We start from the raw sequence: 14771 nt of genomic DNA, 5'->3' as shown, positions 1-14771 counted from the left end.
ATAAAAACTTTTAAAACAATTGAGAAAAAGACATTGAAGCAAAACAAATTCCTATGAACAATGTGCTATTTAATTAATTAATTATGATGGGGAAACTCTTTTCAGTCATCAAGTCAAAAAGCATAGAAACTAAATTTTAGTTAAAGCATAACTAACAAAATTTGAACTTTTTGGCATTCACCCAAAGTTTTATACTTGTGCAATCATGTCTGTAATTAATTTAAGTTTTTACTTTGGGTTTAACTAAAATATTGTTGAGGGTGCCCTTTGGTTGCAAAGGCCAAAGATACTGAATGTTTTAGCACCTTTAAATTTTATATTTAGAATCTTGTCCTTAAAGTTAAACCCTGACGCCAGACATTGAAGAAATAATTATGTACTTTCGATGTCAAATCTGTTTTTAAAACATGAAACATGGTATTTGCAAAAGTTCAGATATTTTGTTTGTTACCAGATCACTTTCTTTGCTATCGATATGCATGCAAGTCGTCTCAGGTCTAGTTAAACCATGGAGGTATGTTCTATCTCCAGTCCATGGTTTAAGTTAAACCATGGAAACGGGTCGCTGCATGAAACAAGATAGCCCACCTTGTTGAGCTGTAATGGCTCCGCTTTTAACATCGGTCTCATCACTGTCACCATTACAGCCCACCTTCGATACATGTCTTAAACGCTAAGTTTTCAAAGCCGCAAAATGCGAGGTAGTTTGATTGCAAATTTCTCCCATTTAAAAAAGTCCTATACTACTCCAACATACCTCATTTTATTCCTTACATCTGTGGAATTACTATAACACATAACAGGGGTTACTAAGTCACTTCAATCGATTCAGGGCGAAATGGTCAAACACGTACAATTTTGACAGCTAGTCAGCAGATTCGCTCCATTTTTACCACTTTTGAAAATCATGACAGAAATTCTAGAAGCACGAACTTGATCCTCAATGTCTAATGAATCCTACAATATCACTCAAAACACCATTGGAGAAATAATTTGAAGAAAAGGCACAAAAACTTACCAGATTCCCGAGCGAAAGACCCAGGTTGAAAATTCGAACCTGAGGGGGGCGGAGCTTCGGCTGTTTGTGCACGTCACGGACTCGCAGCGTGTGTGGGGTGCATTCTGTATCCCTGAAAATGTGCAGCCGTAGTCTTGTACACGCGGTGAGATGCGGAAATCAGAGAAACAGAGCGCCTGCTAACGTTCGATTATAACAAGCGTGTACAGTTTTCGCCGTGCATAAATCGGAACGTTGGTTGTGTGTGACCGCGCAACATCAATGGTCTTGGATCAAGACTACGGCTACACAGTTACCGGGATACACACTGCACCACACGCAGTGCTGAGTCGTTGACCCCCGGTGACGTGCACACACGGTCGAAGCTCCGCCCCCCTCAGGTTCGAATTTTCAACCTGGGTCTTTCGCTCGGAAATCTGGTAATTTTTTTTTGCCTTTTCTTCAAATTAATTCCTCAATGGTGTTTTGAGTGATATTGTAGGATTCATTAGACATTGAGGATCAAGTTCGTGTTTCTAGAATTTGCGTCATGATTTTCAAAAGTGGTAAAAATGGAGCAAATCTGCTGACTAGTTGTCGAAATTGTACGTGTTTGACCATTTCGCCCTGATGAATTGATTGAAGTGACTCGTAACCCTCCGGCTTCCTGTCGGCAGGAGGGTTACGTTATCGCAACTAGCTGTAATGATGACAGTGATGAGACCGATGTTAAAAGCGGAGCCATTACAGCTCAACAAGGTGGGCTAGGAACAAGAGGACCCCCGCCCCCACCCCAAAATAATGTACGTAATAATGTCATCATCAAAAATGATCAGCAGGAGAGGACTTTTTTGTCACACCATATTCAATTAAATACTCTTTTTCAAAATACTTGTCTCACCCTGTGTTATTCCATGTTGGCTGTACTGTTCATATTCAAACTAGAAACAAAACAATGGCATGAAGAGAAACCAGCATCAACAATGTTGCAATTTTGACACATCTCGAGAAACTCCAAGGTCCAAGCTACAACAGTGCCACAAGTTGTTTAGACTGGTCCCTGTCTATCCGCAGAGGGCAAGAAGCATAGAAGAGGACAGGCACTGTTTCTTTTGCAGACGATCCCCCACACGCAATCAATAGAGGGCGGTATCAAAATAAGCTGTTCACTATTGTTCGGCGCGTGCTCAGTTTGTCACTTTTTCACATTATCGTCTGCTCATCCATTCAATTATTTGTCACCTTCTAAGACTATCGTCTGCTCATGGAGAAAAAATTGCACCTCAAAGGTCTGCTCAGTTGGGTCAGAGCTGCTAGCTAGAGAGAATGCTTGTGAAGACTGCCGGGAAGACATTTTCTGGTGTCATGTGTTTTCAGTAGGATAACAGGAAAATTGTTCACAATCAAAAACTAAATATTTTTTCAAATCATCTATCCATTTTTTTTATTAATAACCATTTCACTTCATGGTGTGTTGAAATTTTTTAAAGTTTTGGTTTTACCATGAAGAGACAGTCCGCCATTAAAAGTGCTAATGCATGCAGACGTTGGAGCAACGTCCTATGTTTTCACACCTTTCATTGGTTGGTGTTTTATTGAATATTCAGAAGCTAGTATGGCGTGCAAAATAAATCCAAAATATTATTCAATTACTACTTAACAAATTTAATTACATTTTTGTCTTAAGACATTATGGCTACTATATTAGAATCCAGAGATATCATAAGGCATGAAAGTAAAACACCCCACCCCCTTGATGCACTCACACTTCATAACAATCTTTTTTCCCCCATTTCAGACCAGTAATGTTTGGTTTCAGGAGATAAGAAACCAATCTGTGACATTTTCTCTTTAATGTAGACTTATTATTTATTACGCTTATCGGAATTTGTTACAGTAATGCAGTAAATCAACAACAAAAGATTGTTGTCATTTTCACTTAAAATATTTTAAAATTTTCCCCACATTTGCACACCATAGAATCCCAAATAGTAACCACCTCACGTGATCCATCTAGTGACTAAAGCAGAATGAAACTCAATCTAGCAGATAGTATTTTTGTTTTGAACTTTCGAGGTTGGATGATGTTTCTTTGACTCATTTGAATGTTGGTATAATAATGCACTAGTGATTAGTACCAAAAAATCAATCATTTTAAAAATGTTTGAGCATAACCAACGCCAGGAAACTTTATTCTCAGCATGATTAAGCCTGATGAAAATACAGACCGTTAGTCAACTGATATCAAACATAATTCACAATCCTATTGGAAGTGGCATTCCCTTGGATACAGAAAAAAAGTTTTGCTTAAAATAAATAATTTGTAGGAGAAAGGTAGTGCATCAGTTAATTCAAAAGCATTTAACAAATTGCTTGTGGCAATATCTTTTTTTTTAAACAAGTTATTTGAAATCAAGCTAGTGTCGTAACTAGACTGTCCATGTTCACCCTATCTAGGAAACAAACAAACTGTTTTGTTTTAAAATAAATCTCTCAAATGTGCCCAGAGGCTGTAAACAACTGGTTAACAACCACTCGAATCTTCTTAGAATATTTGAATGAAATTGCAGATTTAAACCTTGAGTGATAAACATGTAGCTACAAAATAGAACTTTTCATGTTTATGGACAACATAGGTCAAATGTATGTCGAGGTTTATTGTCGAAACTATGTGTATTATTTAACTTGTATATTTGAAAATAAAATTTTGAAGGCAAATATTTTAAAACTGTTGTTTTTACTTTGTTTTGTTTTTCCTGCTGGTTCAGAAATCGTGTTTAATGTTTTAATCCCAAGGAAGATTAGAAATGAATCCGAAAAGATTGCTAGCATCTAGGTTTAAATCATTCAACGGGTGAAAGTTAAATCTGTAAAGATTTGGACAAATAAACCCACTGGGATTGATTTAATTAATCCTCCACAGACTTAAGTGTTTTAATCTTTTGAAAGATTAATTTTAAATCCACGCTGATTGGTCCCTAACGACAATCCTTCAAAGATTTAAAATTTAATCCTGTGGATTTAAATTTAAATCCTTGTAATTTAGAATGTAGCCGCCCTAGATAGAACGTTAAATACTGACTTATACAAGTTGCATGCAGAACATGATGAAGGGACCCGACTTTATGGACGGACGTCTTTCTGTTTTTACCAATAAGCCTCTTACAATTATTTTGCAATTAATAACTGCACTCACGTACCATGTCAAGTATTTAGTGCTAGTGGTGTGTCATGCAATACAATATAAGAATTTCAAAGAAAAATACCATATTGTAAATAGCGCAAAGTTTTCAACTGTTTTACCAACAGCGCGCGTCGGTGACACGACAGCTAGTGAGAGTACCGAGTTTTTATGATTCTGTTGTTTCATCTCACTCAGTTGTTCTGGAATACATTGGCCAGGATTACTCATGTTAGCCTAAAATGTAAAACAAGCTGAAGGATTGCAGAGACAGTAGCTGTTAACTACTTAGAGTGTAATTCATACATTCTAATTTATTTTTTTTCAGCAGTTTATTCCTGCTCCCTGGTACCCGTGGGTAAAATTAAACTCCATAATGAGATAAGATAAGATAAGAACTTTATTATCCCACACTGGGGAACTTAAAACTGGCCATGATTCAAACAGTACAGACAAAAACGCTTAAAATCATTAACAACAAACAGATAGATAACAATATTAATTAAGAATATCAGGCCTTGGTTGAAATTACATCATTTCAAAAACCACCTAAGAGATTTTGAGATTTGAGATTTTTTATGTAAAATTAAAAATCAATTATTATTAAAAATAAATTATTATTTAAAATTGGAACCTTGTTTCAGACTGTTTGTTTTTTATCTGAAATGACTCTCACCCGTGACCCCTGTGTCTGAATTGTATCAGCAATTAATTGGGCATCTGATTGACTACTTTTTGTTGGCCGTGTCCGAAACGGCGACTTCGGCTACAGCTACGGCTAGATCGCGCGCGTCTGCCTATTCTTCAACACTGGAAGACGCGCTGATCTAGACGTAGCTGTAGCCGAAGTCGTCGTTTCGAACACGGCCATAGACCTTTTCGCAAATACTGGGGCGCGCGCGTAAATATGGCGTGTCAAACGTTGCATTATTCGATAATGTACAATATATGTGCGATGTTTCTCATATATATGCGATAATTGTCACATATGTGCGATATTCATTTGATGTATGCAATAAATGTAATATATATGCAATAAATGTAATATATATGCAATAAATGTAATATATATGCAATAAATTGTAATATATGTGCGATAAATTGTAATATATGTGCGATAAATTGTATGTGCGATAAATTGTAATATATGTGCGATAAATTGTAATATATGTGCGATAAATTGCAATATATATGCGATAATTTTTAATATAATATGTTTGATAATTTTGTAGTATATTATATGCGATCATTTGTATGCGATGTTTTGTGACGGTATACATATGCGATAATTTAATATACATGTGCGATGTTCGTTCTTATATATGTGCGAAAACGGAATTGTGGGATATAGTATGGCTTCCTGTCCACTTGATCCCCGTATCCGTAATGTTTTAGATCGGGCCAGACTATACTCTGGACGGTATAGTATGGTTCCTATGGTTCAATGAGATTGGCGTAGGGTTTATAGTGATGGTCAGGGTACGAGACTCGAGCAGCGTATTTCCGAAATAGCCAGCCAGCCGCGTATTCGGATAATAGAACACATACAGTACAGGGAGGTGACAAAATGTTGCACTTTGCTCAAATCTGAAGGTGAAGATCTGTTTTACTCGAACGAATTCTGCAATATTAGCATAATTTAGAATTTTTAATTGATAATATGTCAATTTCATAGCTTCACATGATTAAAAAATAATTTATAAAAAGTGAAAAACATTAACAAAACGTCAAAAAATGACCCGCAAACAAAAAGGCAAAAAATTTTATTTTGTATTTTTTGCATTTTTTAAGGAAGATAGACTGGACGTATCAAATTTTGAGCTGGCTAAATTGGTCAACTATTATTGATTCTGCAATAAAAAGAAAATGTTTAAAGAAAATGTTTGTCTTATCGAAGGGTGTCACCACCTTTTGCTCGCGGCTGACATAACTATAAATGTGGTGACTAAGATTCCAAAAATTTGAAAATGATTTTGCAAACAAGACACAGTTGAATTTTTATAGCACAAGAACTTTTAAATTTTATTGACAACAATTAAAAATAATCAATCATGAGTGTTTCAGATATAGCTCGGTAATTTACTAACTTTAACTGTTCTACAATTTAAAGTCACCTGGAAATAGAAGTGTTTTTCTTTCAAACATAAGAGTATATGCTTACGAACAATAAAACAATTTATTTAGTAATTGATAAGACAAACATTTTCTTTTTATTGCAGAATCAATAATAGTTGACCAATTTAGCCAGCTCAAAATTTGATACGTCCAGTCTATCTTCCTTCAAGATTCTGGAACAAGAAAGCAACTTTTTGTGTTAACGAAGGGTTCAAATTCTTTTCAAATTGTGTTTAAGTCCACCGTCTATGTAATTGGGCGGAATGTACATTGACAATGGCGTCAGAATAACTGTGGTTAATCAACCACTAGATAGTGAACCAAATTTACCCAGCTCCAAAATTTGATACGCCCACTATATTAGTCTTGAAAGTTCTGGATTACAAATTAAATGTTTTGTTTTAACGAAGGGTATAAATTCTTTTCAAGTTATGGTTTTGTATTTCACAGTGATGATTTTTTGACATATTAAAAAATGCAAAAAATACAAAATAACATTTTTTGCCTTTTTGTTTGCGGGTCATTTTTTGACGTTTTGTTAATGTTTTTCACTTTTTATAAATTATTTTTTTAACCATGTGAAGCTATGAAATTGACATATTATCAATTAACATATCTAAATTATGCTAATATTGCAGAATTCGTTCGAGTAAAACAGATCTTCACCTTCAGATTTGAGCAAAATGCAACATTTTGTCACCTCCCTGTACTGTATGTGTTCTATTATCCGAATACGCGGCTGGCTTGCTATTTCGGAAATATGCTGCTCGAGTCTCGTACCCTGACCATCACTATAAACCCTACGCCAATCTCATTGAACCATAGGAACCATACTATACCGTCCAGAGTATAGTCTGGCCCGATCTAAAACATTACGGATACGGGGATCAAGTGGACAGGAAGCCATACTATATCCCACAATTCCGCTTTCGCACATATATAAGAACGACCATCGCACATGTATATTAAATTATCGCATATGTATACCGTCACAAAACATCGCATACAAATGATCGCATATAATATACTACAAAATTATCAAACATATATTAAAAATTATCGCATATATATTGCAAATTATCGCACATATATTGCAAATTATTGCACATATATAACAATTTATCGCACATAATATATTACAATTTATCGCACATATATTACAATTTATCGCACATATATTACAATTTATCGCACATATATTACAATTTATCGCACATATATCCTCTGCTTACCAGTTATCACGCTATTATGCCTTTTTCTTTGAATTGGGAAAAAAATAATGATGCAATATATCAACCGATGCCCTAATTATCTTCATTTGTTAATACGAAGTATGCAAACATATATTAAAACTTGATGGACATTGAAATGTTCACACCACACACCAATCTTGGATGACTTCAACTGGCCCCATTTGTTTTGAGTTTTTCCTATTTTCACGGCAAACAAGAAAGTATGGTTTCCCGGTGAAGCCATACATGGAAGAAACATCTGCAGTGACTACAAGTGTTCTTTGAGACTCTGTGTATGACTGTATAGCCAGCAGTTGCCTTCATTTTATTCAAAATATTTTTGTATTAAATTTTTAAAATTACCATGGTAACTTGCAAAAAATTTAAAAAAATAAAACAAAAATAAAAAGTGTGAATAATTACTGGCTTCAAAATCTGATTTCTATTTATTTTTTTTCTACTTTTTTTCTTAATATTTATAATAAAGCGTATGAATAAACAGTGATAATTGAATCAATAAGCTGATGTTTAAATTTTAATATAAATAATAGTATTGATATGAGGGTTACAAAATAAAAATCTCAAAAAATATTAGAAAATGATATAAGGCACATGGCTTCTTTAAGCCTCTGTATTTTTCTTTAAGAATGCTCAGCAAAACATTCAGTCACATGATTTTGATCATCATGAATTGTGAATTGAAATAGCGTTTGATGAAACTTTTTCGGTGGGCAAATATTTTTTTATGGCCTCAACATTATGACATATTTTTGTACCTTGTAGAAATGCCTAAAATACCAACTTTTTTGCATTTACAAGTGCAAATGACCAGTGGAGCATTACGTGTTTCTAAGTTTTGGTCAAAGAAGAGGAGACTCTTTGCTTGGCCAATAAAACCACACAATTTTTATCTAGGGATTGTTTACATCGCGCACAGAGAGGTAAAAGATTTGCCACGATATTAGGGACACCTCGAAAACAGGACCTCCTACGATATTACATCTTATTGCATATATATTACATTTATTGCATATATATTACATTTATTGCATACATCAAATGAATATCGCACATATGTGACAATTATCGCATGTATATGAGAAACATCGCACATATATTGTACATTATCGAATAATGCAACGTTTGACACGCCATACGTAAAGCTTGAAATTAGACGCATTGTGGTCTAGCTGGTAGCAAAATTTGATTCATATCTATCCCACAATGCACCTCATTCAACAGTCTGCGCTTGCGCATTATTATTTGCGATAAGGTCAGTGGAGAACTGCGGAAATGTCGCCCTCCTGTGGTTCAGCTGTAACTATTAGGTTTTTTTCCCCCATAGTATTTTAAAATAATTCTCAGTTTAATTACGAGCCAGAGCAGAAAGGTGGGGAGGGCGAAAAAGGTCTAACTGAATTGGTTTCTCCCTTTTTACTATTTTGGAGGAGATTTTGTTTTATTCAAATAAGTCTTAAAGTTTGTTGATAATCTGCCTTCAAAATAGTTTTTTATTTCAATAAAAAAGACCATCGCTACCAAGACAATAATCATTATGACCTACACAATAAATAAGCTGATCTTAAATTTGAACAATTCATCTGCTAGTAAATTGTGAATGTTTAGTAGGCTTACCAGGTGTGCGGCAAGATATTCTGTCCCCATACGGCAAAATGTGTGCAAACTACTTCTGATAGCACCCTCTTTTGAATTATTCTCCTACGGCCCACGTTAATTTCCTATTTATTATGGTGAAACACAAAATGAGTAGATCCGTCCCAAAAGTTTGAGTGAAGTCGATTCAGCGATCGGTGTCGGCGCGCGCGTTTGCAATAATCAAAACGCGTCAGTGGATTCGGCTCAGGTGCCGTCACTAAAGTCCCCGTTTGTCACACTTGCAATGAGATTGCAAACTACAAATCCGTCGCTCTTGCTGACGTCACTGACTTTGCGTTTCACTTAATTAAGTCATCGTAGTTGCCATGATATATAAAGGAGCATTAAGTTAGAGGATCAAAGATAGTGAACTTAATCGTCCGTCGTTGCATGGTCACGGTCGTTGTTATACGTCAATATTCTGCATGCCACGGTTCGATTACCAAAGTTAACTGTTTCCCCATGTTAACCTAGTTGAAAGTATATCCGACGAAATCAATTACGTAAACAGTTCGTACATGAGTACGGTGCTGGTAGGCTTAGTAAAGTAATAAGAGTAGCTTTTTAACGATTATTTTATGACGATGTTAACTTTTTATTGTCATTTCAAACGACTTGTAATTTTGATCTTGTCATCAGACGTAAGGCAATGATTTTGAACACATACAACGAAGTATAAACAAAACCCACAAGATTCAATAAAATTGGACCCCATTTCAAAAATCACTGAAAGAATTTACCCTCAAATCTGTCGTATAATGTCTACATGTCTTTAAATATGAATATTAACTTGTTCATGGTGATAATTATCCATTAATTGAAATTAAAAGTATAAACTAAAAGTTCTGGGACTGGAGTCTAAAGCTGCATGAGGACTGCTCACTCAAATTGCAGACGGAGACTAGTTCCGGCCATTCTTTGCTTGAACATCTCATCAAATGCCTCACTTTGAGCGGTTGTAAACATGTTTTTCCAGTCGCCAACAGTTCCTAAAGAATGACAAGACACAATGCTGAACTATCGTATGGAAAAGTAACGAGCAGATCTTATAACAATGCAAGGACATCGACTCCCTTGATATACCGCATTTGATTGTTTTTCGTTTGGATTAATAAATTTGCACAATTTAATTTTTTTACTGGAATTGTGTTAAATTGTTATGCGCTCTCGAACAGGCTGGTCCTGGAGAGAGCGCATTAATAAGTTCAATTAATATACCTTTCCTTATTATGTGGGGGATACCGATTTTTCCATGCGTTGTTTTTTCCCCAAAGGTTCCCTCGCCGTTAACGAAAAAAGTTGTCTTCATTGTTGTGACACTGGCGTTTGATACAATCCTATCCAGGGCTTCGTCACTGAGAGAAATTTTAAGAAATCCCGCAATCTTCAAGACAGCACCACGTGTATCCTGATAGAGGTGAGTAAAATAATTAATTTGAGGAATTAAATACCTGTAAACGTTTCGATTTGAACTTGTTGAGACTCATGAACAAACAGCATTGCGGTTGTTGAAACATTGGGCTTTTAAATTTAAACAGCGTTGACCAGTTCCTTCGTAAAATGTTCATTTGTATGAGTATATCTGATTTGTTTCTTCCACAAAATAATAAAGGCCCTTTGATTAGCAACACAAGCGTGAGATTGGTCGCAGCCAATGTCGAGTGTAATGTACACTAATAATATCGTGTCTTTATAAATCTGTATACACTCCCGGGTCAGAAGTGACCTGGATTCGGGCTCATTGGGACCTGACCCTTGTCTGGGTCAATATGACCAGTATATAGGTCAAAGTGAATCAGAATTCGACTTAAAGCCACTTTCCAGGTCACCTGCCGCGAAACGGGTCAATCCCTTATAAGGATTTAAAATCCTATTGTTATCTGACCCGGAATTGTTTACAGTGTATATAGGCTACTCTTTATAAAACATTTATTTATTTATTTATTTTTTACCCTGGGGAAACCTCTCAGTAAAACACTGTTTTTCCAGAGGTGTCCAGCAACTACATACACACTAAAAAAAATGTATTAATATAAAAATATATTTATAATAACATTAATTAATATTAAAATACATACGGACTTCATATCCTCGTACTTCAGCAACAGAAGATTCTTATAATCTGACATTGTGTTAGCGAAACTGATGGTATGATCGAACCAGGAACCCCATCTCACTGTGTGCAAAACAAAAACAAGAGTTATCGTAGCAACAATATTTTCTTATCTTCAGAGATGTCACGTCATGCATAACAAAAATACAGAGCATTCATCAATTTTTGCTTGGCTGCATATTATTCTCAAATAAAAATAAATGATTATTGTGATAAATTCATAATGTTTGATGGGACTTTAAAGATGCTATGTATTTTTTTGAGTGAATGGTATTTCAAAGAGTATCACCCGCTCTAACGAAAAAAGTTTAACTTTTACTTTTAATGGTCAGGAACCATGGCAAAAATTTTAAAAGTTCTTATAAAACACATAAAAATTGGTCACGTGGTATATTGTCGGGATCCCGACAAAAACTAGTTTTGAGCACTTTATTTCACTGCTACTAATAATTGGCGGACCTTTTCGAGCAATGGCTCAAAATGAAAGCTTGTAACTTTCTCGACCCCCATCAAAATACCTATTGAATTTTAAATCAAAATTTTGGGGTCAAATCGGCCAAAAATCTGACATAGCAACTATGTGTATACCCTCTCGATTATGGGAAGGAAAACGTATTGAAAATACAATTATTAAGATCTTTCAAAAACACTTCGGTTTATCATAAACGAATTTAGGCTAAAACATAATTATCGAAATAATTTGTCAAGTCTGTATTCTGAAACAAGTTTTAAACACTCAGTTTCGTTACCTTAACTGGTCACCTTACCGAAATCAAATCCGACCTAACTTACTGTTTTCAGTGCCATACAGCTTGACGAACTCATCCCAAGTACAGAAATTAGGATACTTCCTTGGCTTTAGGAAGTGATAAAAGGAGACTGCGCTATCCTTGGGGTTTCTGATTAGAAATATGATCTAGTCACAGAAAGAGGAAAACAAGATTTTAAGTACCAGAGCTGCATGACTAAATAATATCACTCACAATTGTTAAAATTTCAACTTTTTTTTCTTCTTTTTTTCTTCGAATCTGAAAAAATGTTTGTAACAATGATTTAATGTAACTGAACATCAGATCGAAATAGCTCTCCACCTGTTTGGTTAAACCAGACATTATGTTGATTGATTGGTAATTCCTTAAAAATAAGCACAGCAGACATACTTTTCCTTTGCCTTGACGAAGCTGTGTTGGTAGCAAGGGTTCATACAGATGCGAATAAAACACTCTAGGTGACTCCCATCGCATCGCCTCTTCATACTGGGGCTCTCTGTCGAGGTATCTGTCATAAGTTATTGGAGTGGTCAATCTACTGCGATCTATTTTGTCCTTGTAACCATCAGCATGTATTAGTTTAACAATTTCACACAGCCAGTTGTTTCCTGATAAGAAAGCACATTAAAAAGCGTGCCATTGTAAATCAGTTTGTACTCCTGGCTGGAGTGGAGCAATTAATGGAAACTGCATCCCGGCATCTCAAGTTAAAATTGGTTAACTTTAAAGATAAATAAGCACTTGACTATAGTAATCCATTATAGACTAATGACAAATCGTGTCAACTGTCCTGTGACAAATGCATGTTAAGATTTTATTGTCCCAGTCATACACCATTTTTTTTTACCTCTGCTTTGTTTCAGGTTTGCAAGCAGTATTATGCTGTGCACTGTGCTTTTTTAAAACCCCAAAACGTTGTACGACAAAAAAGGGCAATTCCCAAGCAACACGCCGAATAAACCCGAAAGCAAAATTTACATACCTGCCTTTGGATATGCACAAATCCATACGTCATCGTGACGTACGTCATAGTTTTTAACAGCATTCAGTGATCGCTCTGTCACAAATTCAGCATACAAGATGCCTCCTATTCGTTTGCACCCCAATGCTTCCTGCAAGTCTATGTTATTATTAACATCAACATCATCCTTGGTGTTTGCCATGTCGTAACCCACCAACGTTTACCTGGAATCTGAGACTGTAAGTGAGGAATACTAATCATTAATACTAATCATAAATAATATCGGAGACAATGGTGTATAAAAAACACCCCAACACTCCAAAAAGCAAAACACAAACAAATAGTTGTGCTAGAGAAATTCGCAGAATTTCATTTAGGCATTAAACAATTTTGGTTCAATTTCAAAAAGCCTGTAAGCATAACAACTTGCTAAGCACCAAAACATGTTGCCAGAAACCGGTCACCAGTGACCAGCCGGAATTCTTAAAGTTTACATTGTTGCAAATGGTGTCCCACTTTTTTCTTCTTTGCAAATTCGCTAAACAGTATTTTCTGGCCCCCAGCCAGGTCGAAGACCCAGCAATCAGATACAGAACGAGCGTATTTGAAAACGTTTTCACGTCGCCGAAAATTGAAGACACGGGAGAAAACTAAAAACAAATCATGAAGTAAAAGTTGCGCATACGGAAAGAACTTTTTTTGCAACCAGGGTTATAGATTGAAACGTGCCTGCGTTAAAAGTAGATGTGATATTGATAATGAAAAAAAAAAAATTATTTTAGCGAAAGATTGCGGTTATTGTAAAAGTAATGAAACGTAATCGAAAACGCTGATCTCTTCCCAGAATCTTACCTCAAGCTGTTCAAAGGAGAAACACACCGTCTCGTTGCAGGTTCCCATGCACTGGGTTTGAGTCCTAGGCTTAGTCGATCACCCCGATCCCCGCCAATGCATGCCACATTATTCATGTTATAATATGATAAGCTGATGATATCAACATAAATATGGCCCAACTCAATAAAGCAACATCTGAAAGAACAATATTGCCTGATGGCCTTGGGAAGCTGCTCGGTCACGAGTTAATTTCATTCAGCGATTTTGCGCATAGCGATCTGAAGAGGGAATTCCGAATTGCATCACAGCAGACAATAGCCATGTGCAGTTATATTGTATTACATAATACAAGCAAACAACAAAAATCAACAAAATTATACTGCATTAATGTCGACGGTTCCGGGAAATGTCGCACTTTGCCTTATTGAACTAAACAATTAAAACAAAATTGTGACAAACGTCGAATAATTAAAATAGTTTGTCATTACCCTTGTTGGTGAGTGGCGTTCATATCGTCTTCTTTTAAAATGTCACACAAGACAAGTTAGTTTAATTCTGAAGTCTACTTAATATTAGAAGTTGTTGATAATTCTGAAGTCTACTTAATATCAGAAGTTGTTTATACCCATCCCGGAACTTCAGCTACGAAGAACCCTCGCAGGCAAGAGTGCATGCAGTTGCGGCACATCCTCCTTCTGCCCAAGTAAATTTCCCATGGGAGAGAGAATCTCCGGCGGACAGATTCCCTGAAACGGACACCTGCGGCCTTGGTTGATCGGTTTTCTTCTTTTTCCTTTCTATACTGTCACTCGAAGAAAGTCGCATTGCCAGGGCACCGGGGGCGAACCCCTTCTCTTTACGATAAATGCGTACTAGGGTATGTTACACGCGTTGATAGTTCGTTGTAACAAC

At 35.8% G+C, this 14771-nt stretch overlaps 2 protein-coding genes across 2 annotated transcripts in view; both read right to left on the bottom strand.

The window, feature by feature from the left end:
* The window catches only part of LOC139946981 (inhibitor of Bruton tyrosine kinase-like), a 28985-nt gene extending 26948 nt beyond the window's left edge, over positions 1-2037 (bottom strand). Inside the window, exon 1 of the mRNA XM_071944780.1 lies at positions 1899-2037. The gene's annotated coding sequence lies outside the window, so the exon portion shown is untranslated. The remainder of the gene's footprint in view (positions 1-1898) is intronic.
* Positions 2038-8698: 6661 nt separating this feature from the next.
* On the bottom strand, positions 8699-14403 carry LOC139947179 (sulfotransferase 1C2-like). The gene is made up of 8 exons (XM_071945044.1): positions 14348-14403; positions 13878-14054; positions 13047-13262; positions 12455-12672; positions 12087-12210; positions 11260-11357; positions 10400-10589; positions 8699-10170 (listed from the first exon to the last, which is right to left on the bottom strand). Exons 3-8 carry the CDS (start codon positions 13225-13227, stop codon positions 10061-10063), a joined length of 921 nt encoding a protein of 306 aa, XP_071801145.1. The 5' UTR covers positions 13228-13262; positions 13878-14054; positions 14348-14403; the 3' UTR covers positions 8699-10060.
* Positions 14404-14771: the final 368 nt, after the last annotated feature.

The sequence above is a fragment of the Asterias amurensis genome, chromosome 14 (genome assembly GCF_032118995.1).
Source record: "Asterias amurensis chromosome 14, ASM3211899v1".
Classification (NCBI taxonomy): Eukaryota; Metazoa; Echinodermata; class Asteroidea; order Forcipulatida; family Asteriidae; genus Asterias; species Asterias amurensis.
Note: the sequence above shows the minus strand (reverse complement) of the source record. Positions and strands in the feature narration are given on the sequence as shown.